We start from the raw sequence: 27481 nt of genomic DNA, 5'->3' as shown, positions 1-27481 counted from the left end.
GTTTCTTTGGCTGCTTCTGTCTTTCTGCCTGTTGAGTGGGAGTTAACAGTGAAGACCAAACAGGGAGTCCTCCAGGGTGAGGGAGGCAGGAAAGGAGAATGCTCTTGATAGCACTGAGCATTGGCCAGCTGCCCAGCTGGTTTGCCTGTTGCAATGACGAGTGTTGCCTCTGACTATGTCAGGTATCCACGTCCTTACACAGGGCTCTGCTGCAGCGTCTCCTCCCCGTGACGTCTCTCACTTGCTCACAGAAATCTCCCCCACTGCACATAGTGAAAGGGTAGGTTTTTGGTTACTTGCTGTCATCTCTGACTTCTTCACTCTATGAATTTCTTGCCATTATTTAATAAATGATGGTTGATCTGGTTGGGCGTAGCAGCTCACAACTGTAATCCTAGCACTCAAGGAGGCTGAGTTGGGAGGATCCCTTGAGCTCAGGAGTTTGCAACCAACCTGAGCAAAGAAGGAGACCACCCATTTTGGTGGGTTCCTATAGTTCCAGCTACTTGAGAGGAGGAAGTTGGAGGATCACTTGAGCCCAGGAGTTTGAGGTTGCTCTGAGCTATGATGCCACAGCATTCTACCCAAAGTGACAGAGTGAGACTCTGTCTTAAAAAGAAAAAAAACAAAGTAATAAAATAAATAAATAAATTAATTAATAATTGATCGTTTTGGATCATAGAGAAAGTCATATCAAAGTTTATTGGTCTGAAAGGTTCTACAATTTCTCCCTTCAACACCCTTTTGAAGAAATTTGGCAGATTTACACTCTTAAAGAAAAGGTACAGGTTGGGCAGGGTCACTCGCTTCTGTGATCCCAGCACTTTGGGAGGCCAAGATAGGGAGGGTTGCTTAAGGCCAGAAGTTGGAGACCAGCTGTAACAACAGAGGGAAACCCCATTTCTACAAAAAATAATACAAAAAGAAAAGATGTGGCAGGAAAACTTTCACCTACCTCCATCACTGGTGTTTGTGACTTTCCTTCAACCTTTTTGGTAAATGTGAATCATCAGTGGAACGATAGGAGGTTGGAGGGGAGCGGGGTGGTGTATGAATACTGACAATGGCAAATGATGCTTCACTTTTGAATTTTAAAAGAAGTGTACAGCATTTTGAACATACCAGTAATAGTAAATATTAGAATAATAAGCCCACCATTTAGCTGTAATAGATTTCTACATTACGCCATATCATCTTCAGAACTTATTTCTTTCTCTTATTTTTTTGAAGTTAATTTTTTTATTTGATCAGTTACATCAGTACATAGTTAAGAAGTCAAATAAGTTCTACCAGGTTTATAAACAGAAAGCAACAGTCCTCTGTTCTCTCCAAAGGCAACCATTTATAATCCTTCTAGACATTTTTTAAGATATTTGCCTTCATGTTTGTGACATGCATATGCAATTTTTTAAAGTTACAACACTATAATTTCTTTTGATGTCTTACAAAGAAAGAAAAGGATTTAGCTCCTCACCTCTCCTTTCTCACACCCCCGTCCCTACATCTTGTAAATTTTAGTTTAAGCCTATATTCAAGATTTACATTACTGCAGTCATACAAAAGATTGTAGCTGAGCCACGTAGTATCATATGGTTATATTTTCTTATATAATTTATATTTTTCCTTTGTTTAATAACTTTTTCCTTCTTAATTATATCTATCACTAATTTATTCCCACCTAAATTTTATTTTTAAAATTTCACAGAGGAGTAAACACTGAATGAACTAATGGAGTTAAAACATAGGAATCAACATGTATACAGATAAATTAGATGTAGGAAAAACAACCAGAACCTTTTCTTCAGTGATATCAATTTATCAAAAAGATGTGTTAGCATTTAGACTATTTCAGGTAATAGCTAACAGTTTATTCCCCATAAATGATTTATCAAAGAAATAACTGTCAATAACTAAATCTACGTACCTATTTTCTGTGTGTCAATTTATGTAATCTAGTTTTATTCATCTCCATTGTAAACATTGTATCCTTCTGATTTAATTAATTCAATTTTCTTTTTGTCTTGAAAAAATATCTTTAATTTTGCCGACAAAATCTGTTTTAAAAATCTCTTGAGTAACAATATTCACCTTTCGACCATATTCAAAACCCCCTAGGCAACAAATACTATCATAGTTTAGAGCAACAAACTTTTTCTGTGGGTCAATATCCTCAGAAAGAATTAGACACTTATCTAGGTAGACCTTGATTAGAGTCTGACTTTGAATTGTAAGTACCTGGTGCCATTTGTTACGGCACAATGTGCCATTGCTATAGCTCATAGGTACAGAGATTTTTTTCTCCTAAGTTAACTGCTATTTTCAAGGTTTGATTATAGAGACCAATTCCCAGAAAATCATTTTCTTCATTTTGAGCTTTCCCCATCCATACAATAAGGCCTTCTGTTTCAGTGGTACTAAAATTTAAGTATACAGTAGTGAACTGAAGGTTTCTCCTTCTGTAATTTGGATCAATGTATTTAATGTAAGAATTTCCTATAAATTTTGCAATTGAAAATGAAGTTTTCTTTTCACAATACCTTCCCACCCAACCCAAAGTACACAGACAACTCTAAGACAATGATTGATCAGGTATACATAGAGGTTGGTGGAGACAAAGGTTATTCAAACAACACACAGACTGGTTACATGTATTTCCAGCCCAGTGTGGCAAACATCTGCAAGAAAAAGTTGTGCCATTTACTAGACATTCACCTCCATTTCTGCATGTGTTATATCCACAGGCTGTCCCATCACGGTCACCTACATTTGCACCACCTTTTGCTCCTATTTCAGTTAATTGTAATTCTTGATTATTTATAATAACTTCTCGTACACAACCTTGAAAACCTATAGGTTCGTTTGCTATTGCCATGGGGTTTACAAGATTTAAGGATGATATTCCTCCAGTGTAGAAGTCTGTATTTGTGTCCAGGGAATTCATTTTAGTGGAGACTTTTTCTGTTACATTTATCCCATTTAGATCCAGGTAGCCTTCTGTACCAACTCTTTCCGCTTTTATCACACACCAAGTACTTCCATTAATAATTACTTTTTGGAGAGTTTCTAGAATGATAGTTTTGTCACCGAGATTGTAGTGAAGTTGAACAAAACCATTTGTTAAAGAGATACATAAAAAATCACCTGATTGTGCTTTTAAATGTTGTGCAGTGTAGAATAGGATACCATCTGCAGCAAGAGGCTGAAATTGCAATTGAATATGCATCTTTTTACGAGTAGGAAAAGAAGCAAAAGACATCCAGGATAATTCGTTATTCCTGAAAGATGGATCACTTATAGATAAAGCTGTGAACTGTTTTGGTGTTTTTGGACTTGGTACTCAGTTGAACTGCTTTGGGGAGAGCCTGAGCAGGAGTGTGGAGAACTTTGGGCATGGTCTAGGGCCCCAGACTGAGCCGCGGAGCCGGACGGAGCCAACAGTGTTCAGCTGTGGGCTGCAGGGAGCCATCGTGAGAGAACTGTCTTTCTCTTATTTCTTGAAAAAAAATAAAACATCACAAATACACGTAGGGATCCCTGGAGAGATCTTTGCCTCTGCTCCCTCCACAAAGTTAATCACTTTTATGAATTCAATGGTTTTGTGCTTTTCCTATAATACATATTCATGAACCCAGTCATTACAAAGAAATATTTTGTAGATTCTTAAACTTAAAACAAAATGATAGCATTATGCAACTTTTTTTTTTTTTTTTTGCTCAACATTACGATCTGAGATATATCCACGTGGATAGATGTGGCTGTAGTTCTGATCTGTCTCAATAAGGAGAGAGTGGCTTTGTATCATAAAAACTGCTGATTGTATGTTTAGCAGGTCAAAAAAGAAAGAAAATGTGGGTGCAAGAAAAGCATGCAGGGAAATGTCTATTGTCTTGTTTTCTTCTTAAAGTTGAGTGTGCTGGTGAGTGGGCAGTAAAGAGAGGTTGACAGAGGAGAAATGAAAGTGAATTCTCCTTTTTAGCAAATTGTCATGTTTGAGAGGTTTTCCTGATCAGAGACCTTAGACCTCACAGTTCCAAGGGCAGGTTAATATAGAAACAACAAGGGTCTGTACCCATTGATTTGGATGACTCTGATTTTTTTTTTTTCTAATTTGCTGTGTGACCTTGGTAAAATCACTCCTCCACTGAGCCTTAGTTTCACAATAGTAAAATCTGAAGTGGAACTAAATGATCTCTTAAATACCTTCCACCATTTATTTTCTTTAATTATTGCCTCTTCCCCATCTTTATTCCTCATATTCAATATGTAAAGATGCCTTCTCTTTGCTTCCTTTAAAATATAGCATCATTCACCCTATTCCCTCACTTTTTATTGCCAAGATCACAGTCCACATTCTCACACCCACATCCCTGGATTTCCATAGCAGCTTTTTGGCTGCTCCCCCTTCCTCATATTTCCTTCTCCTTGTCCTTCCTATTCAACCATAAGTAGAAGTTTCACTTTTATTATTCCACTTCTATGCTCAAAAGTGTCTTACAGTTCCCATTTCTTACTGTATCATTTTAAAACACCTCCACCTACTTTAACCTTGCTCCCCCATCCTAACCCTTCCAGACTTATTAATTTTAGTCCCGTGATCACCCACCTCTTCAGCACACACAGGCTGATCTCTGCTGTCTCATGTGTGTGCAAATCTCATACCCTCCTATTCTGCTGATCTTTTTACTGGTAATCTTGCTTTCCCCCCACAAAGTAAAAAGTCACTGTGTGGGCCAAAATAATCTGTCAAGAAAATAAAATATAAGCCACAGGCAGAGGATTAATATTTGCAAAACACACATCTGATACTTGTATCCGCTCTCAAACTTGTCAGGGCCGGGTGTAAATGAGTGACTGGGTAGAGGGGGGACCACTGTGGCTGGACAACACATGCTCTGTAGGGTTAGCAACCACTCAGCCCCAGCTGACTGTGAGCTGTGGGCTACAGATTGTCCACATTTCAAAGCAAACCTAAGCATCTGGGTTATGTAAAATATTCTAATTTCTAAATGATATCAAGTGACTCAAAGTAAAAAGTCACTGTGTGGGCCAAAAGAAATAAGAAAAGATGTTTGCTATAGCCTATAGTCAAACTTTGTCCTAGGCTAGGGAAGCAGGCTGTTGCTCCAAGTGTGGCCCCAGTGTCACGAGCGTCACCTGGGAACACGGCAGACATGCAGAGCCTGTATTTTATCAGTATCTCAGGTGATTTAATCGCACATTAAAATTTCAGAAGCACCTATTTGGACTTGTGGTTCTTGATACTGGCTCAAGTTAGAATCATTTGGGGAATTAACAACAACGAAAAAAATCTATGGCTGCACTATAGGTCCCTTAAATAAGAATCTCTGGGAATAAAGCTGTAATTTAAAAAAGCAACCTGGGAGAGTCAAACAGGCACTTGGGGTTCAGAAACACTAGTTTAGTTCAACCCTTCATTTATAGATGGGGAAAGTGAAATCTCAAAAAGGAGACAGGACAAGTGTCTTTCCCAAGGTCTTGTAACTCCCGCATGGGAGACTTTGGTGTCCATTCTCATATCTCATGATTCCCAAGCCAGTGCCTTTTTGCTGCAGTTGCGCTTAGTTGCTGAGGGCAGAACTACAAAACGATTCTGTTCTCCAGCTAAGCTGCTTAGCTCTCAGCACTGAACAGCTAACAAGATTTACTGGATGAAGAACTGTCGGCTGGTGGGCCCCTCCGTCTGCCTTTTCAAGCTGAAATCTATTTCATTCTCCTTGTACATCACCCCAAATAGAGCTCCTGTTATGAAGAAAGGGAGGCTCTCAATTTGGATGTCAAAGACCCTCCCTAGGCACAGAATGGGGACATGGGCTCCTGGGCAGCTGTATGAGAATGTAGGTTCAGTGTTAACCTGCAGTGAGTGTGGCTGCTCCATCCCTGTGCACTCTTGGGCTGGAGCACTGCTCCAGAATGCAAAACCTGCTTCACTCAGACCCACAGTTTCACAAGAAACCGGGAGGATTAAATGTGTGACTCACAAATAGTGGTTGAGACAAGACGCCTAACCTTTCTTTCCAGGACCAGGTAATGATTTCAATATTCTGATCCTACAGTATAGCTCTTAAGCAATTTCATTGGGGGAGGGGGGGAGAAAAGAACAGAATCCAGCAACTGAAATTAGCGTGTTAAAGCCCCGAGTTCCCTTGTATTTTGAGAGTACCATAAAGGAAGCCCACATTCTGTAGCCGTATCGGGTTTTTTGTGCATTACAGCTTTACTCCCTTTTCTTTTTTTTTTTTTTTTAATACTCTTGAAAGTTTCTTTAATAAGGAGATTCATGAATATTTCAGAAAAATATAGAGCAAATCTTCAAAAAATCTAAAAGCTAAAATAAAATAATCACTTGTGACTTAACACTGTAACAAATAAAAATGAATCTAAGAAGCCATAATATCTCAAGCAAAGTTAAAAACATAAGGAGTTGCATAGCATCATAAACTAAACATTAAAAACAATAAAAAGAAAAGAGAAAGGTAATCCATTTGTTTCTAAATACATCCTAAACCCTTTAAAAATAATTGTGAAATATATTTTAAATACTCCCTTCAAACAGATCCCACATCTTCAAATGTACATAATATGTAATTACTCATGCCTTGAAGTCTTCCTTAAATTCCCCATGAGTTTCTCTTGCTGAAAAAAATAAAAGCAGGTCTCCTTCATTTTCCTAATAACCTAATTTTCTACCTTTCATTTCTGAAAATTGGAGTCTCATGCGAAGAGTGATTGATGTTCTCACTATAGCATTCAAGCTGTACTCATCATAAAATCCACTCAGCCCGATGTGCCTCGGTGATTCTAATGCTGCATGTCCCAAACCAACTGAAGGTTGCAGGAGCACAGCCAAGTTGCTTCTCCCTTTTCAATACCCTGCCAAGGAAGTACCCTTCTCCCCAGCCCTAGCCTGTGCCCTGACCTTCTTTTTTCTTTTCACTCCACTTTTCTAGTTGCAAAGACAAGAACTCTTTGGAAAGCTGGGAGACTGTTCCCCAATAGGACCCTATTTAGTGGACAGAAGGAGAGCTGGGGACAGTCATACATTTTAGGGACATTACAGCCATGCCCAGTCATCTCCCTAGTGATGCTGATCTCTGTGTTCACTCCAGCTCTTCTGCTACCCACCCAATGACCCCCAGCCTTGCTGTAATCAGACCCATGATATGTAGCCTCGATGTGCATTAGGCACCTTCAGTGTACTAAGCTGTAGGACTGGGTTTGACTTGTGGGTGGGAATATGCATTTTTAATAAGAGGGGGACACCCAGCCTGCTGCAGGATTGAGATAGCTTGCATGGCAGTTCTTGATAATAGCACAACACCAAATAATTATAAGGCAGTGGTGATAACAAATAGAATTCCGGGCCACTCATCTGGGGAAAAAAATGCCACTCTACAGAACTTGTAGCCCTTGCTTAAAACCTGTTTATACTCTCATGAATGATTTTTTATTTTATCTTCTCCAGGTAAAGAAACTCCTTCCAAGGATCTAACTGCATCGAGGGAGGGTAGATCCTCATCTGAATATAAGGAAAAATGTTTCCTGCCACAGAACACGACGTCAGGTATCTAACTCCCAAAGACAAGCTCTAGTTTCAAAAACATCCTCTGTGTAGAATATTGCAGTATCCTCCTATCTCTCCCATCTATAGACTCTCTCCCTCTGACCCTTTCCTGGAGCCACCAGCAAATACATCTTTGTCACCATGACATTAACTACAATCTTCACTTGCTCACAAATCCTCCATTGCAATCCACTGCCCATGAGATTAATTCAAACCTTCTCAGGCTGGCATTCAAATCTCTTCACATTCTGGCACATCTTAGGAGCTCCATAAATATTTGCTATGTGAAAGAAAAGTATGTCATATATTAGATTTCAAGGTATTTAGAGAGGGCAGGGGTAATTTTTGTTTGTATATAGTTGGTATTAAGAAAATGTCTGATAAATAAACATATGAACCATTGAATGAATATATGGTGGTCACATCCATATTCCATATAATACTTACTATGGTACCTTATTGTAGTAGGTTCTGAAAAAATATTTATCGAATAAATAAGTGAATGAAGGGTTGAATATGTGAGGTGGGATTGGCTGAGCACAAGAGCATCTGTATGAAACTTTCAGAAGCAGAAAAAGATTTTGAACTTAATGTGAAAAAAAAAATCCTGTTTTTAAAATGCATCTTTCACAAGGTCCCCTTTAAGGGATGTTTCCCCTTTAAGAGACCTTGATAAAGAGAAAATTGTCCTCAGAGAAAGCTACACCAGGGCTGAACCCTGAACTAAAAACTCTGAGGACAAACCTTGAGAAGAGTTGGTTTCTGTTGTACAGTAGCAGTGGCCACTGATTTGAAGCAAATCATGAGCCGAGTGGTTCTTATACGTTCTTCTTACCTGCATGGGGTAAGCTCTAGGCAGAGGCTCCAAAATCTCCACTTGGCAGGCAGGAAGCGGAGTCTTAGAGGGGGAAACGACTTTACTGCCCCAGTTACCATGTGATGAGGAAGGTCCTTATTCATAGGACAAGGCTCTTTTGTCCTCCAAAAATATCCCTCTCCCTGGGTTATAAAATATAGATTTGTGAAAAGATTTACATTATGGATATTTGAAAGAATATGAATCATATAATAGATATTGTATAAATGTCATACTAAGTTCTTTCTTTTCCCAATTTCGAATTCAAAACTGTCAAACTTCTTAGGGGACGATGAGAACAACCTTGTCCTTTGTGTCAAGCTGCTTATCTGTCTATTAGGTTGGGTCATCCCTGGAAAAACCTGAATTACCATCTGCTGTTTCATGAACACAGTGGAGTCAGCATTTTGCCTCATCAACACATGAAGGCCAATGAACAAAGGGTATCTGTAGGTGAAACTGAACTGACCTCAGGCTGCACCTGTCCATCGTTTAGCATTTTATACCCTGAGGATGTTTCTAGGATAGTCAGGGAGTAAGGACAGAGCTGCCAGCCTCTCCTCTACAAAGAACAGACAGAATCTATCAGATACATTATCATGATTTACGGGACCGGTGTCTAGAAGGATTAAGATATGGCACAGTATACTTCACACTGAACTTGATTTACTGGTGATGCAGAGCCCTGTAGGATCCCACTGTAGGCACAGACGTTCTGCCCTGAGCCTCATTTCTCTCCTCACTATTTGAGATTCGAAAGCAATCAGCTTATAGAAGTCCAGGTCTTCTGAGTTCCATATTATGGCAAGATTCACACTGAAAGGGCTGTCAGTCAGCAGGGGCTATTCTAAGAGAGATTCCAGAGGGGAGTCTGGATCAGGTTTTGGATGGACGGGAGAGGTGGCGTTTGGTGGAAAGGACCAATAAGTGCAGCTGTGAGCAGTAATTGCTAGAGTGGGGGCAGGGCAATTGCTAATGGTTAATGTGTTTATTGAATGCTTGAGATGTACCAAGCACTGAGCAAATATGTTTCTATGCGCAATGTCATTTAGTAAGCCTCTTAGAACCCCTATGGGTTTTTCTAATGGGGAAAGCCAGGCATAGAGAGGCAATTAAAACTGCCCTGGGTGGCACAGTTATTGAGGAGCAGAGCGAAGCCTTAAGCCCATGTCTGTGTCTCCTCCCTGCTCATCCATCGTCTTTATGCTCTGCCTCCTCCTGGCCATCAGCATGCTGTGAGGCCCCCATGCAGGCTGCACGGGGGCTGCTGGAAATGAAAGGCCTGCATGACACTGAAAACAGACCAGGAAGGGACTGAGTAGAACAACATCTACCCGAAGTTCACCTCTAAGTCAAGTCATTTGTGCATGTCACATAGGAGCTGGTGTGAACCACAGCACTTTCAGGAATTGTAGGTTAAACACGGACTTCTTAAAGGCAGGAGTTGAGGGCTGCCTTGTGGACCCAGCTCAGCTTGACAGGGGCCATTTCTAACCTACTCAGGAACTTGTAAAGCTCCTGGCAAGTTGGGACTAGAAGAGAAATCTCTGTTTAGTCCAGGACCTTCCTGGGTTCCTGCATTGGATAATTATTAACAGGTTGCTAATTAATATCTAAAGAAGACCTTGCAAAGTGCAATTATAAGATAAACCTCTTCAGTGTGGCTTTTCCTGCCAACGCTACCAAAGTGATACCCCATCCTCTGGCTACTCCATCCTTCTACCTCTTGACTCCACTAAATTTTGTTAATAGCACTTTTCTCCATCCGAAATGATTGCATTGATGGCATTACTTGCTGAGTAGAATACAAGCTCCGTGAGAACAGGGACTTGTCTGTCTTGTTCTCTGCTGTATCTTTAGCTCCCAAAACAGCTGCTGGCTCCTGGAGGTTCTCAATAACTATTTGTTAATCAATGTGAGTTTTGAAGAACTGAAAGATACATTTTAATACACCACACACCCTGTCAAACATTAATAAATGCAGTATCAGAAAGAAAGGGATTAGAGATGTGTGTATGTATAATTCATAAGTCTATTACATATTATAAATTTAACACATAAATATATTTACTTCAAATGTTGGTAAAGTAGTGTTTAGTGAAAACTTTCACAAATCATCCACAAGAAGCAATAAATGAATTGGCTGGTTTTGTGTCAGCACCATCACATTCGTGCTGCAGGGTAGGAATAAGCCTTGTGCAAAGCAGAAATACCAATGGGACTGTATCAACTCCTGCCGTTCCAGAGCCATCCTGGGTGGCATTACTTACCCCCCCTCTGGGGAGAACAGTTTAAAGGGGTGTTCAGAGACCAACTCTAATCTGTAATTACTGAGGCCCCAAATTAGGGTTCAGGTAAATATGTGAAGGGAAAAATAGGGATTTATCTAATTCTTTCTTCCTTTTCATGGCATTTCTTTCTTTTTTCTTTTATTAAATCATAACTGTGTACATTTATGAGGTATAATGTGCTTATTTGATGTACAATGTGGAATGCTTACATCAAACTGATTAACATAACCATCACCTCACTTACTTATTTGTTGTGGTAAGACATTTATACTCTACTCTTAATAGTTTTGAGATGTACCATTGCATTGTGCACATTAGGTGAGGTCTCACCAAATACCTTCCCTCCTCCTGCCCTGTCCCTTCCCCTCCCCTCACCCTCCTTTTCCCTCCTTTCTGGACTGCAGTGTTTTATTATTCGTATAAATGTGTAGGTGATTATATATTAGTTTCATAATAGGGCTGAGTACGTTGGATACTTTCCCCCCCATTCTTGAGATACTTTACTAAAAAGAATATGTTTCAGTTCCATCCATGTAAACATACAAGGTGAAAAGTCTCCATTCCTTTTTTATGGCTGCATAGTATTCCACAGCATACATATACTACAATTTGTTAATCCATTCATGGGTGGATGTCTCTCTGTTCTCTTTAAGATCTGACGCTCTCTTTCTGTGTAAAGAGCCGCTCCAGAAAGTGCGTAAATGGACCCTTGCAGGAAGCAGCCCGCAGGCGCCTCTGGGCACTGGAGAATGAGGACCAGGAGGTGCGGGCACTATTTAAGGTGAGTGTTGGAAGCAGGTAGAAGTCTGCTGGCCAGTCTTACGTCTGTCCCTAGCACCTAAGACAGCACCCAGAACAAAGAGAAAACATCTGATGCCAGAAAGACTGACTGACTGAATGGATGAATGAATGATTGTAGGCACATTCTCTGCTTAGCAGGAAGAGGCAGGGACTTAGAATGGGGCAACCTGGAAAAGTTGGTTTTAAAGTGCTACTATTAGTCATATGACCTTTGGGGAGTTACTTAACCTCTGGAGAATGGAAATTGTTATAATACTATCTCATTATGTATATATTTTTTCCAATGGGATAATTTTGAATTTTTTTTTTACTGTGACTGTGACACAATATACATAACCTAAAGTTGTTTTTCAAGTGTACAATTCACCATGACATAAGGCCACTCACAACTTACCCATCTCCAGCACTTTCTCATCATTCTAAACAGAAACTCTCCCCATTAAACAAGAGCTCTCCATTATCCCCTCTTCCCTGCTGCTGGTAACCACTAAGTATGTATTTTTAAAGTACCAAAATTATCAATCAAAAACTGATAACTATAAATATTAGAATGAGAGGAGGAAAAGGCAATAAGGTAAATAAACCAATTCTTCATCTTTCTTTTTTTTTTTTTTTTGTGGTTTTTTTTTTTTTTTTTGGCCGGGGCTGGGTTTGAACCCACCACCTCTGGCATATGGGACCAGCGCCCTACTCCTTGAGCCACAGGCGCCACCCTTCTTCATCTTTCTTAGTGGGTAGATAATACCTTTAATGTTAAACTAAGGATCAAATTATTTACAATTTAGCGGGTATTAATTAGGAGAACTAAAATCAGAAATGATAAAAGTTGTTACAACTGGAGGTAGAGGAAGGAGACTATTGTTTTCCATATGTTCTACTTATGTTTATAGTCCCCATTAATCTGGCACAAATTCAAATTCATGGAAGAAAAGTACTCTAAATGTCAGGCAGCCAAGAAGATCATGTCTGGTTTTTCAGGAGGAGAAACTGAGGTGGTCCCTGTAAAGAGCTTGGCCTGGTGTTTGGGTTGTGGTATGAACTCCATAAATAGTGACCAAAAATTTTAAGTTTTATTTTATTTTATTTTGTTAATCGTCAGAACTCAGGAACTTGGAGACATTGGCTGCTAATTGGTACCATAGATATTCCTCTATTTTGAGTCATCTCTGGTATGACAGGAGTAGGGTTGAGCTGGACAAGCTTGTGGGCCGAAGCTGATGCCTGGTGTCAGCTGGATTAGGGATCTAGTGGCTTACTCCCTTGCAGGTGGCCTTGGGCCAGTTACTTAACCTCTCTGTGCCTCGGCCTCCTTGAATGTGAACAGGAACAAAGTGATTTTTCACTAGATCTAAGATGCCATTGATTATAAACTGTGCTATTATTTTATGTTACTCCAAGAAAGAAAACAAATTGTGCAGATTAAGAATGACGCCATGCTTCCCCATCGTTTATTTGTTAAGTGTGATAAAAGCAAATCTTAGAATGGATCAACTACTGTCATTACATTGTCTTTGTAGGGCTATTGTGGGAGTTATATGAAGCATTGCTCATAAAGCTTGGTGAAGCGCCTGGCACGTAAATCCGTGTCTGTGTAAATGAGTTTTCACCTAGTATCACCTCGTCCTTAATTATAGGATTTACATCCTCCAGGAATCTGGGGCCTCCTGGGGTTTGGGATGGCAGAACTCCAGATTTCTGACTTTGCTGAACTAGGGGCTCTTCCTTCGCATCCTTGTGCCCTTTTCTCCTTCTTCCTCTATAATTCCCTCCTGAGGGGGTGCAGGGATTGGTGTTGATGGCAGGACCTGGCCTAGGGGAGCCGTGTTCTCTAGTCAATTCCAGGGGCCGTACAAACAACAGAGACTTAGGGGAAGACTAGTCTGGCTCTGATTCAGGCCTGTTTTTCCAGGTATTTCAAAAAAGAAGAGGCTCACAAGCCACCTTTTGCTCTGCCTGTGAGCATGTAAACGGAAGCACCTTTCTGGAGGGCAGCAGGGTACCTGCATTTTAGGATTGAAAATGGTGCATATCCTTGGGTTCCCAGCTGCACTTCTTGGGATCACTTTTGCCAAAACATTTAAGGATATGCAGAAAGATTTAGCTCAAGGATATTTATCACAGTGCCATTTAGGATATTAACAAATACAAAGCTGTCCAAATGTGAAACCATAAGGAAATAATCGATTATGTTGGATACAAAAATTGTAAATACAACCATTAAAAATAACGATTGCCTAATGACATGGGAGATGGCTCAGAAAATATATCTTTTTAGTAACAAAAGATGATTGCAAAATAACATACATAATATGATCCTATTTATAGAAAATAGTTACATGGAAACTTATCTAGGAAAAAAGATTCAAAGTTAATACATGGAGATGTTAACATTAGTGATCTCTAGGAGGAAGGATTTGGGATTTTTTGTATTTTTATGTGCTTTGTTTTTTCTTTTTACAGCTTCAGACAAATAATCATTAGACACAAATTCACAATCAAATTTGCTTCCAAATACTTTCTATGAATCATACTCTCCCACATGTGCTTTTTTAAATTCACAAGTAGTAGAATTCTCAATACATCATTCTGTGCCCTGGTTTCCTTTGTTGATGTGGTTGTATAGGGGCGTTATTATGTCTGCAGGCTGTATCCATACAAAGAGCGTCTTCATTCTTTTTTGCGGCTGCATAATTTCATAATATTTCATTGTATGGAAAAATTGTACTTCATTTTAACCAGACTTCTGTTGATGAATATTTAGGTTATTTCCAGTTTTTAGTCTGTGTGTGGTAATGTAAAAATCAATGCCATAATCAAGAAGTTCCTACAAACCATTTGGTGCATATGTAAGCTCGTCAACAGAACACTCCTGTCATCTCAGGCTGACTCATTGTTCTCTTTATTCAGGACCTCTCTGCAAGGCTGGTCAGGATCCAGTCCCAGAGGGCTCAGTTCCTCATCACCTTCAAGACCATGGAGGAAATCTGGAAGTTTTCCACCTACCTTAATTTAGGTATGACACAAAGCAGGCAGGTGAGAGAGGATCTACTTCACAGCTCAGCCAATTTGTAGGCTTGACCTTAAGGAATTGGTCTGGCTCTGATATTAGAAGAGATAGAGTCCTAAGATTGATGGTTAAGTTTTGGAATATTACAAATTTCCTGAAATGAAATCTAAAGCAAATATTAACTCCTATCGTAAAAGGCCACATAAAGAAGTTCTCTTCCTTGTGTCCAGGGAGATCCATGGTCAAACAGTTATTGGTCATCTACTAAATTCAAAGTACTGGGATAGATGTGAAATTGATTTGCTTTTAAAAGGGAGCTGGTCTTGATTAAGATAAAAGTAGCTGCATGAAATAGTAAAGTTCCCGAAGCTTTTCCCATTTGGAAAAGAGTCAAAGAAAGTATTTGGAAAAGAGTCAAAGAAAGATGAGATTATTGGCTTATAGCAGCCCCCAGTGGCAGGGTTTTCTAGAAGGTAAAGAAGGACATTTGGGCATAGCATTAGTGCCACCGTGGTGGGAAATGGCTCACCTGCCTTCTCCAGAGAGCTGCTTTTGGTTGGGAAATTACAAAGCAAAGCCAAGCAAAGCAAGAAGCCACCTTGATGCTCATTTTACATGTCCCAGAAAATGCTGGGTTCCATGCAGCTCTGCACAGGGAGAGACGGGGGGAGGGGCAAGGTGGCTCATGGCTGGAAGATGTAACTTCTCTTCTTAGGGTCTTGGGAAGTTTTCTGTTCCTTATGCTGCATAGCTCATTCTGGACCATTGGAGAGCCTCACTATTCAAACTCTGCCCCATGAACCAGTTTCATGGGCGTTGCCTAGATCCTGCTAAAAAGGGAGACTCTCAAGCCCTACCCCAAATATACTGAATCAGTATCTGCATTTTAATAAGATCCCCAGGTGATCTGTGTGCACCTTTAAAGTTCAAGAAGTGCAATTATAGAAGATGCTTAAGGCTTAAACTGACACAATGGACAGTCAGAATGGAAAGAGACAGTTTTAGCATTATAAGAAAAAGAAGAAGTCTCAAAAGAAGAAACAAGAAACATTTTAACACAAATAATTCATGTTTACAGGCATGTTTAACACACTACAGATAATTATTGTAATTTTACAATTTACATAGTTTTTAGTCTGCTTTTATCAGGTGAGAGTTTGCTATTAATTGCAGAAGGGGCAGAGGGAAGAGTGGTTATACAGAAGTCAGTGCTAACTCCTTTGTGGGCTCTGGAGACCTTCTCATCATCAGCGACACAGGAATTTGAACCTCAGGTCAGGAGAACTTGACATGGGGATCAGGAACCCTGAGAGTAAAACCCTGAGAGTAAATTTGGAGACTTCCATGGATGTGTTAGAAAAAGGCAGTTGGGTTTGGTCATCTTGTTATGTATTTGTGGAGACCCATAATATGTTGAAAATGGCAAATAGAATTTAAGAACAACTCAAGTCTCCCAACAGATGCTTAGAAGAATGAATTCATTCTGGAAAGTGTCTGCCCCTCTTATGCTGTCCTATTTGCTGTTCAGTGGCAGGCTGGGGACCCGTCCCTCTGGGCTTTAGGAGGGAGCTTTTCACTCCCTTCTGTGCTCAGCTAATGGTGGGGATCCTTTATCATGTTGGTTTGCCTTCCCAGGCTATGTAGCCACATGTCTGGAGCATCTCCTCTTTGACCACAAGTACTGGCTCAACTGCAGATTGGTGGAGGATACAGAGATCCAGGTGTCCGTAGATGAAAAACACTTGGAAACAATCCACCTGGGACTCCTGATACAGGAAGGTGAGTGTGGTGTAGCAGTGGGGAGGGGATCTTATCTGGATATTTGCTACTAGAGACTTGAAATAAGTAAGATATGAATGGATGCAAAAGTCATTCAAACATGCAATTGTCACCAATGAACCTATTACAATGTTAATAGTACTCCAAACATTCCTCTCAGTTCAACCCTGATGTCACATGAATAGCTGTGTTGGTCTGTCTTCCCGTGTGCTGTTAGAACAACTTGGGGAGTTTTACAAAGATGCCCCTGCAAGATGCCCACGCCAGTTGATGCCTATGTTCATTAGCATGCTGGGGGTGGAGCCCAGACACTGGCTGGCATGTTTTGGAAAGTTTCCCACATAGTTCTAATATGCATCTAAGATTGAGAAGCACTTTTATAAACATGTGATATAATTTCATTGTAAAGTAAACTCACAAATCTTGCATAATTTAAAGTATTTAATGAAATCAAGAAAAGTGATGTTGTCAGCGCAACCTAATTCTTTATACTCTCAATGAATCCCAAACAATAAAAGAAAAAGTCTTAGGCGGGGCCTGTGGCTCAAAGGAGTAAGACGCCGGCCTCATACGCCGGAGGTGACAGGTTCAAACCCAGCCCTGGCTAAAAAAAAAAAAAAAGTCTGATAATGAAAAGTGATTTTGAAGAACCCTTTGAAGCACTCCCCCAATCTGTTTACAAGTGAGGATTTTATCAAGGTCACCACCCACCAGTTAAAAGCTGTGATGGACAAGCCTGGTGACATAACAGACACTCTGAAAGAGCCAGATTTGCATATGACATTTTTGAAAAAAATAATTCTCTTTATGATTGCACTGCATAATCATGTATGAAGAAAAGAATTTTATTGTGCTATTATAAAATGTAGCTGTAGGAATTACATTCGCCCAAGTCAATTTGTTCTTTGTTGGTTCTAAGATTAAGCATGAGGTTGTAATTATAAATGAAGTTCTATTAAATAGGAATATATTTTGGTCAGTTTTTATTTCATTTCTTTCTCCAAGTAAAGTCCCATTGAAGCCTTATTCTCACAAATTACTCTAAAGTGTTGGCATCTATTCTAAGCGAATTCCCTTTCAGTGGTTTTATTCTTTGTATCAGTTTCCCTGGGATCACAAGGACCTCTTGCGATGCCTTCCCCTGGGCTGTCCTCTTTACTCCCTGTTAGAGAATTGTGATAATCCCTTTTCCCTTTGTGCTGCTCCTCAGAAGGCTGCTGCTTTGTTCATTATCTCCAGGCCAGTTCTTCTGCAGAGCAATGTTCTCCGTGGCTCAGCCAGCCGAGAAGGAAGGGGAGTGTTTGACACTTCGCAAGGATGAGTTAATCTTAGTGAAGACAGCTGAAGGAGGGTATGAGTGGGAAGGTGTGTCCTTGGTGACGGGTCAGCGGGGCCTGGTGCCCGTGTCAGCCTTGGAGCCTCTGCATCTCCCGTTCCACCAGTGAGTAGCCACCTGCCTCCTGGGTGAGGCTCTCAGAGCAGACTGAGGTCTGCAGGGAACAATGTGGGCATGCTTTCAGATGCAGCATCCACAGTGTGGGGGAGAGAACAGAGTCTGGGTGGATTTTTGTCTTTCTGCTATTTTATTTTAATTTTTAATAGTCAAGGTTTGAACAATTTGATGAAATTGGAGACAATTCTAAATTTCAGACAGACATGGGAGCTAGGAGGAAATATACTACCTGTCCTGTAATGCATTCTCAGTGAATGGCCTGGGAGCCAATTCCATCAGCCACCCCTGGAGATGTTACTATAAATTTATACTCCCTGGCTCTCCTCTGACTCTTTCAGGGTCAGGTCCAGGAATATGCATTTTAAATCAGTACCCTAGGGAATGTTAATCACACCCTATGGAATATTTTCACTCTAAAGTTTAAGAGCACCTGCTGGAAAGTATTGTAATCTCTAAAATACAGTGTGACAAAACACATCATCCCAGGTGTGGATGCTATGCGTGGCTATGACAGAGAACTTGGCAATGCAGATGTAAGGGGACAGTTGGTCATCTAACTGACAGACTAATTACAGACAGCACCCCATGGCTGCTAAACTTCTTTTCCACAGTGCTTGGTATAAAGTAAGTTCTCAGTAAATGTTTGCCATCATTAAAATACAAGAAATAACAATACTTACCATCGTCATTGTCATTCCCACAGACTATTCTGTTCATTGCCGTAATTTTTTGAAACCTGTGTTTGCAAACCCAATGTTTCCATTGGCAGATGGTTCCTAAAGAATTATCCAGGAAGCTGTGGCCTTTCCAGGAAGAGGGATTGGACAGGCTCCTATCAGATCGGTACGGCTGAGTGGAAAACACAGTATTGTTAGGAAGATAATGTCTTACCTCCTAATTTTATCTGCAGATTTGGAGTCAGTTGATGTGAATTCCTGTCTCGCCTCTGCTTCTGACTGGATTTAAGGAAGCCAGTTTCTGTCTGTATGCGTGGGTTTCCCTGCCTGGAAATGAGAGGTCTCATCCCAGGGCTGCAGATACAAACATGTGCAGAGCAGGCAGGTCGCACAGACGCATGGAATGGTAGGGATGGCAGGGACCCAAAGATAGATGAGGAAAGAAAAAACAGCCTGGCGTAAATGTTTTGTGAGCCAAATATGGCCTGAAGTATGCCTATTTTTGATCTCTGGTCAAAAGATTTTCTAATTTTCCTTAGAGTTTTGTGAAATTAACTCTGAATTTAGGAAGAGTAGGCATGCCTGGCACATAGTGGGTAGTCAGTAAATATTTGCTGAATAAATGAATGAAATGTATATCCACACACATGTGTGTATAATTTGAGCAATCTCTATCTGAAAGTTTGTGTATATATATGCACATATCTGTAAGTACTGTGTATGTGTATTTATTGGATAATTAAGTCCAATATTTTTTGGTATCTATAGTATACTTTCCTTTCATCTTCATCTTTAGAACTCCCCCTAACTCCTGCCACACATTTGTAGTTCTTTTACAAGTTCTGAGCCCAACTAATGTTTAAAAACAGAAATAGAAAGAATTACACAACCCAGACATTAGAACTAATGAATTACTGACGACAAATAACGTTTTTTAATTTTCTGAGACAGTACAGCCTTGTAGTTAGGAGTATGGGGCTTTGAAATCTGCTCTGGGTTCAAATTCTACTCCACAACTTAAAACCAGTGTGACCTTGGCCCAAGGGCCAACCCCCCTGCCCTCAGTATGCTACAACTTCCTTATTAGTAAAATCATGCACCAGTGCCTATGTTGGCATGTTGTAAGCAAATTGACTCTTAAATCATTTAGTGCAGTTTCTTGCACATGGTAGATATGTAACACAGGGTTGATCCTATTAACCCACAAAGCAATGGCAATTGCTGATCTTGAAGATACATCAATAGAAGCTTGACAAAAATGACAGGGAAAAAAAAAAGCCAGTAGCTTTGGCTGAGAAGTGAAAGCAAATTAAGAAACTGAAGCACAAAAGAGTCCTTATTTTCACCAGAGCAAGATTAGTGGGAAGAGGAGTCAACCCTCAGTCAGAAGAGTTAAGTTCTCCACCCGTCTGGCCACATGTAAGCTCCTTAGACAAATCACATACCTTCTCTGAACCTCCACTTTCTAATCTATGATAAAGGAATTCTGTTATCCTTGCCCTTCAGGGCTCTTGGGAAGATCTGAGAAAATGGATATAATAAATGTACTTTGTAAACTGGGCGGTACAACACACATAAAAAGGTCATTACTAGATCCCAGTTAGGCAACTTAGCAGACTGAGTAATTACCATCGTCCGGAGGAGACTCTTTCTGATCCCTCTGGGTCATCAGTAGCTGTTTATTCCTAGTGATAATGAGGCTAACATTTATTGGGAATTGACTAGGTACCAGGTATTGGGCACTTCCTCTTTTTGGTTCTTCCTCATATTTATAAGCATCGGGTATCCTCGTGATCTCCATTTCATGGTTGGGGAGCCTGAGGGTCAGAGTGGCCAAGGGAGCTGGAAGGCCATGTTGAGATCTTCTGGTATAATGATTTGCACTTGCTGGTCTATGGATTTGTGTCAAGCATGACAAAATATTTACATAAACTGGCAAAATCATATAAGCCAGGACAATATAGTGAGCTTCACACTTTTCCATAGCTACCTTTATTCAGTTTTAAGGCATAGCCTGCATTCCAAGAATATCTTTCTTACGTTTGTTACAGCATCTTTTCTTTTCTAAAACAATGGAAGCACATTGTAATTTTTTTTTTTTAAGTCCTGGTTTACCAAGGTGAAAAATGCCTTGAGTCATTTCTGCCATTTTTGTGTATGTGTGTGTGTGTGACAGAGAGAGAGAGAGAGAAACTGCACTGATCTTGAGATTCTAATGTTGTCTGGGAACATTCATTTAGCATTTTGCCTTACATTGGAGGGTAGTGGAAGGCTCAGCTGTTTCTACCTTACGTAGCTGACCTGTGTGCTCCTTCCCACAGGCAGGGGACGATGTAAGGCCTTGAAGGATTATGAGGCAGAAGAAAAGGATGAGCTGAGTTTCCAGCAGGGAGAAAGCATCGAGATCATCGGCTTTATCATACCTGGGCTTCAGTGGTTCATTGGAAAGTCAATCAGCTCAGGGGAAGTGGGCTTTGTTCCCATCACGAGCATAGATCCCGATTCTTATTCCCCAATGTAAGTGTGACAGTGAGTATGTTGTGGAGCTGGGCTGCCTTCCTCAGGGGTCCCTCCCCACTCCGAGCAGATCTGCAGGTGGAGCCCTGATGACACTGAGCCAGACAAGTGCATTTGGACATCCAGGGTTGACACAAACAAGGAGAAGAAGGAGGGGTGAGTGATCAGGGTCAGTTCAGTCCATTGCAGCAGATGGTCATGAGGTGTCCTGCATACAAGGAGAGAAACACAGATGTAAGACAAAGGCCCTGCGTCAGGCACCGAGGGAGCAGTCTCGGTGCTGGGATCCTGCTGCCCACATGGACCCTGCTTTTCAACCAAGGGTCCTCATTACAGAAGAGGTGTGTACAGGGAGCAACAGAGTCCCAGCTCGGTGAGCAGACATTCTCTTCCACATGGGGCTGGGGGCTGGGACTCACACAGGTCTGCAGCCATTCTCCTTTCAAGCTAAAGGTGTAATAAGTGAAGGTCATGCTATCTAGAGCAGTGGTTCTCAACCTGTGGGTTGCGACCCCTTTGGGATTGAACGACCCTTTCACAGGGGTTGCCTAAGACCATCCTGCATATCAGATATTTACATTATGATTCGTAACAGCAGCAAAATTACAGTTATGAAGTAGCAACAAAAATAATTTTATGGTCGGAGTACACCACAACTGAGGAACTGTATTAAAGGGTCACGGCATTAGGAAGGTTGAGAACCACTAGAGAGATTCTAGAGAGTGGAGTTTGTCTTTTACTCTCTTCTGCCTGAAACTGCAGGGCTGGTTTGGAGGAGCAGGCCTGTGGGCCTGGCCAGTCAGCAGCAGATGGCCAGCCTGTCCCAACCATCCTGACTTGAAGGAGCAGGCAGCAGAGATGTTTCCTAGTTCCTCTGAGATGGGCTTTCTGCACAGGCATAGGAACTAGCACGCTTGGAACGGTGCTTGGCACAGTGCGTGTCTCTGCGTGTGTGTGTGCGCGTGCGCGCGCGCGCATGACCAATATGCATTAGCTCTTATTGTTCGTGTTCTTGCCATTATTCTGCATGGTCATCTTTGAGAGGCAGTTTTAATAGGATATTGGGGGCAAATGTCAGACTTCATAAGACGTGTGCACCTCACACCTTGCCCCAAGTGACATGACAGTAACTAGGCACCCCTAAATTAATTATCACATTGTAGCTGTCTTACTGGTAAGGGGTACATTGTCACACTGACATACTGAAGAACAGGGTCCCCTGTTTCCTGTGAGGTGGCAGTATTATTTTCTCCTTATTTCCACAGTGTCACAGTGCTGGCCTACACGTGGTCAGCTGTGGGACCCAAAGCACCAGAGATTGCACATCTTCTATAGAAGGGGAGGATGATCCAGGAGGGCCAAAAAGAAGGAGAATACAGGAGAACTGGCTCCTTGTATACTCCCCAGAACCCTTTCTAGATAGTAGACATCCCTGAAACAGCAATAGGGGATAGATTTTGAGATCAGAATGACAGCCACACTTTACAAGTTGTGCCCTATTTCCCTGTCTGGCCACTGGAGGGCACTCTTAGCCTATGTTTATTTAGTATTGAGTTTCTGAAGCTCTCAGCGTTTGCTGGTCTCCTTCCTCTTCCTTTAGGTTCTTTCCTTGAGCTGGTATATTACTCCCTGAAGTGTGTGTGTGTGTGTACACTGAAACATCTAAGCTAAAAATAAGTTAGATTGATAAATTAATGCACTTAAACCAGCAAAAAAATCATAGGAGAAAAGCCAGTATTAATATTTTATAGTATTAACCTTTTAAAAATTGTATCTTTTTGTTACATCCCCTCTTTTATTCTTTATGCATGTATTGTTTGTCTGTGTCGTCTTTATGATTTATTTTTGGTGGGCATCTATTTTTTTCTGGCAAGAATTTTGTTGTTAGTCTCATAGCTATCTCTTTGCAGGTAGGCAGCTTTTCCTTGTTTTTTTAAAGATTTTCTTTTTGTTGTTAGTATTTTACAAGTGTATTATTATATGTCCAGATGTGATATGTTATATACTTATAGTAATATTTCACTTCCTTCTTCATAAAGTATATCATTTTCAGTAGTTATTTCAGTGGAGATCTGTGGGTTATGTGTATAAATACTCTCAGCCCTCAATCCTTGTTTGTCTTATATATACTTAAAACATATTCTTGAATGATAATTTAGCTAGGTATAGAATAACTTCTTCAAAGTGTGGAGGGAAGGCTGGGCACGGTGGCTCATGCCTGTAATCCCAGCACTTGGGAGGCTGAGGCGGGTGGATTGCCTGAGCTCACAGGTTGGAGACTAGCCTGAGTCAGAGAGAGACCTCGTCTCTAAAAATTGCCGGGTGTTGTGGTGGATGCTGGTACTTCCAGCTACTCAGGATGCTGAGGGAAGAGAATAGCTTAAGCCCAAGAGTTTGAGGTTGCTGTGAGTATGATGCCACCGCAGTCTACTAAGGGTGACAAAGTGATACTCTGTCTCAAAAAAAAAAAAAAAGGGTGGAGGGAAAATAACTATTAACATAGTATTCATTTAAATTCATTTTCCAGGGATTTGTCCATTTTATTAGTCTTTTCAGAGAATCAATTTTTCTTTTCTTGACCATCTTTATTGTTTCTTTGTTTTCTATAATAATATTTCACTAATCATAGCATTTACCTTGATTATTTTCTTCTACTTATTGTTTTTATTTCATTAATTTATGTCCTTATCTTTCATATTTAATTTTTTCAGCCCATGAAATTGAATAGTTAAGTAATGGATAATTAAAACTATAAAGAATTAGAAGAAATGGCAAACTTTAAGATTTATAGCTTCAAAGGAAAAGATATTTTGTTAAAAATGACACTTATTTATTTTGTTCAGGACTTAGTGTGCTTCTTCAATCTGAAGACTCATATCTTTCTTCAATTCTGGAAAATTCTCATTCTGTCTTTGAATATTGGCTCTCTCTTATTCTTTTTAGTCTGTCTTCTGGAACTCCTATAGAGGTACGTTGGACTTATTCTATCCTCAGCCTTGCTTAATCACTTCTTTTATATTTTTCATCCTTTTTGTCATTCTAGGATACATTCTTATTGATTTTTTTTAACATGATCTTCAGTTTCACTAATTCTCTCTTCTGCTATGACTAAACCTGCTGTTTAACCCAGTCATGTAGTTTTTAATTTCCATGCCTTTTATTTTTTTGTTGTTAGACTTTGTATTTCACTGTTTTTCCAAATTTGGTTGTTTCCCCTCATCTTTTCGTGATAGCTTCTATTTATGCTTTTTATTTCCTCATTTTAACCATGTTTGTCATAAGTTATTCTACTGTCATTTCTAGTTTTTGTTGTGTTAATTTACCATTTTGTTTATCTGCTTGTCTGTGTGAATAGTTCATTTTCTTGTGGAGTTTTGTAATTTTTGTTATGTGAACTAATTTTTATCATTTTAGAGGATGGAATTTGTATGAATCCTGGACTGAAGAAAACCTCCCTATAGAGCAGGTTTCACATTTGCTTTTTCTGGAATCTCAGGAGCTCGTGACGTTATAGTATTACTTCATTGACTGTGATATCTACATTGTTCACATACTCCATGTCTCCCAGTGGTGTAGCCTAGGGGTTCAATTTTCTTTCCCCCAGAGACTCAGATAGATGGAAAGTATGTTCTGGGCAGGTAGGAAGAATTCCCAAATCCCCTGTTTATCAGAGTTCCTGGCTTTTCAGACTCCAGGCTTTATATAGGGAGCTTAATGCAGCTCCCTGCTTCATACAAGTTCCAAAATCACATCTCTGGTCCCTGGGGGACATTGTAAGATCAGCCCAGCTCTGGGGGCCACTGTCCCAGATGAAACCACCAGGGACTTTGGACTATCTGCTCTTACCTACTAACCTGAATTTGGTTTGATTTCTCCTTTTGTTTCTGGCTCCCAGGGTTTTCTCCTTCTTTCTTTAAAGTGAAAGTATGTATTAAAATATTCATTTCAGTTAGATTTTATCCAGGATTTTTCTGTGTATCTTAGGGAGAGCAGCTCTGTTAGAGCACTTCAGCCTCCTATATTGTTAGAAGTTTTGCTGTATTCTTCTAATCCAATTTTCACATTTGGAAATCCCTAATGTTACTTTTAAGGTTTGTTAGACTCTTTCTAAATACCTGAAACTCAGCTGTGAGGCAATGGACACAGAGGTAAAAAGACCTGTTTTGGTCTCAACTTTACCACTTTCTAGGTGTACAATTCTGAGTATGTTCCTGAACTTTTATGAACTGATTCCTTTGTCTACAAACATGGATTTTAAAAATTCACATCCTAGGGTTGCTATGAAGAGTGAAAGATAGATACATTAGGTTTAGGAATACTTTGTAAACTAAAGAGTCCTGCAAAAATTTGGGATAGGGAGGCACCTGTAGCTCAGTGGGTAGGGTGCTGGTCACATACACTGAAGCTGGCAGGTTTGAAACCAGCCTTGGCCTGCTAAACAGCAATGACAATTGCAACCAAAAAATAGCTAGGTGTTGTGGCAGGCGCCTGTAGTCCCAACTACTTGGGAGGCTGAGGCAAGAGAATCGCTTGAGCCCAAGAGTTTGAGTTTGTTGTGAGCTGTGACACCACAGCACTCTACCGAGGGTGACATAGTGAGACTCTGTCTCAAAATAAATAAATAAATAAACAAACTTCAGTTTAAAAAAAATTGGGAGTAATACTTTATATATATTTTTTATCTCAACTAAATTTAGTTGTAGATTTCAATTGCATGCTGTTCTGAGGCTGAAAGCTTTCATAGTGCTGGGAAAAATCTGGAGATCAGGTCAGAGAGATAGCAGTGGCGGTGTCAATAAATGTAGTGGGGAGAGTGCTGGGCTGGATGTCAGGATATGGCTCTAGTACCACTTCTGCCACTAATTAGTGGTATGACCTCGAGCCATTCATACAGCTGTTCTCATCATTCAATTTTGTTGGTGTGAATACCAATGCTGCAGAAGGACAGCCTTGCAGCCTTCAGGGATAAGCTCACTCTTGCAATGTTAAGAAATGAGGGCAAGAAACAGACTACACAGCATGGGATGGCGTGTAGCAAAATTCTTTATTCGAAGGTTTGATTTTATACACTTCTAGTCACGTACACACTTAACCTATCATCTGTTAGTTTTACCATTACCTCATTTTACCTATCTGAAATTAACTTGCAAGGAAATATCCTGTTACTACATCAACACAATCACTTCAGCAGAAAACATTCTTTTCTAGACACTGACTAATCTCTTGGGCAGGTATCTAAATAAAGATCACAAAGAAGAAAGCAGGCACAGGGGAACAGAGTTAATGGAAGAGTACCTTAAAGTGTTCACTCAAGTTTACTCAGCATGAAGTAACGACTGTGCCTCTTCTCAGGGCAGAGCACCTATAGACCTCTGAAAATATGTTTTTAACATACGTCAACCCTCTGGCCCATATCTCTGAGGAAGGGCAGCATGCCCTTTGGCGTCAGGCTTGATGGGTTGCACAACTTCAGAGAATTGGCTTGTGGAATTTTAACTCCAGACAAGTTAACTCTGTGCATTTCTGAGGGGGACCCAGGTCCCTTAAGCCTCTGTAAGAATAGCAAGCCGTTTTAAACTCACAATGAGTTCACTTTGTGTGTTTGATGTAGGATATGTTTATTTCTAAATATTATCCTACAAATTTCAAACTGCATTTATCTGAAAATGTTGGGTACAAATGGTAAGTGGCAACCCTGTCGCATCCCCTCCCTGAACCCTGCTTTTGGAGAAGCTCTTCTTATGTCCTGTTCCACCACTCCCCAAGCATTGACTTAATTTTGCTATGCCTCAGATTATTCACCTGTAAAAATGAAATAAGAATAGTGTCAGGCTCATAGAGTAATTCCATGGATTAGCTGGGATAACAGTGTCTGATTCACCATAAACATCCCCAAAGTTTTAGCTATTATTAATTCTTGGGCTTCTATGATAATTTTGTTTTAAAAAATTGGTTCCAACATAAAATAATCTCTATTTAAAATTGAAAATTATATTAAAGTACTGTTCTTATAGATACTAGTTTTTTTTTTTTTTTTTTTTTTTTAGAGACAGAGTCTCCCTTTGTCCTCCTCAGTATAGTGCCATGGCATCACAGTTCACAGCAACCTCCAACTCCTGAGCTTAATCAATTCTCTTGCCTCAGCCTCCCAAGTAGCTGGGACTACAGGTGCCCACCACAATGCCCTGCTATTTTTTTGTTGCAGTTTGGCTGGGGCCGGGTTTGAACCCGCCACCCTCAGTATATGGGACCCGTGCCCTACTCACTGAGCCACAGGCACTGCCCGTAGATACTAGATTTTATCTAGTTTTCAAATTATTTAATTCTGTAACAAATTTCTAGTAATTGAATTAGTTCTAACAATTAGTTTACACAACAAGGTGAGTATAAAAATCTCTATTATTTATAATTATTTTTTCCACCTTGCCCCAGCCCTTCTTCTACCCACTTCCTATCTCTTGGCAATATGTAATCCTCTCTTAATGTTACATAAACTGTGTTCTGTGTCATGGAATTAT

The 27481-nt window shown here is 40.3% G+C and overlaps 1 protein-coding gene across 6 annotated transcripts in view; it reads left to right on the top strand.

The window, feature by feature from the left end:
• SH3TC2 (SH3 domain and tetratricopeptide repeats 2) overlaps positions 1-27481 on the top strand; it is a 151179-nt gene that overhangs the window by 2449 nt on the left and 121249 nt on the right. For all 6 annotated transcript variants that reach the window (XR_008375261.1, XM_053567039.1, XM_053567041.1 and 3 more), the window contains exons 2-8: positions 7484-7582; positions 11383-11510; positions 14438-14543; positions 16173-16316; positions 17556-17757; positions 18539-18612; positions 20768-20963. Coding sequence is in view for 5 of the 6 variants with exons in the window: in XM_053567039.1 (XP_053423014.1) it covers positions 7484-7582; positions 11383-11510; positions 14438-14543; positions 16173-16316; positions 17556-17757; positions 18539-18612; positions 20768-20963 (949 nt within the window). In the remaining variant the exon portion in view is untranslated. The remainder of the gene's footprint in view (positions 1-7483; positions 7583-11382; positions 11511-14437; positions 14544-16172; positions 16317-17555; positions 17758-18538; positions 18613-20767; positions 20964-27481) is intronic.

This window comes from Nycticebus coucang, chromosome 17 (assembly GCF_027406575.1).
Source record: "Nycticebus coucang isolate mNycCou1 chromosome 17, mNycCou1.pri, whole genome shotgun sequence".
Classification (NCBI taxonomy): Eukaryota; Metazoa; Chordata; class Mammalia; order Primates; family Lorisidae; genus Nycticebus; species Nycticebus coucang.
The sequence above is the reverse complement of the archived record's forward strand: the minus strand, read 5'-3'. Positions and strand labels throughout refer to the sequence as shown.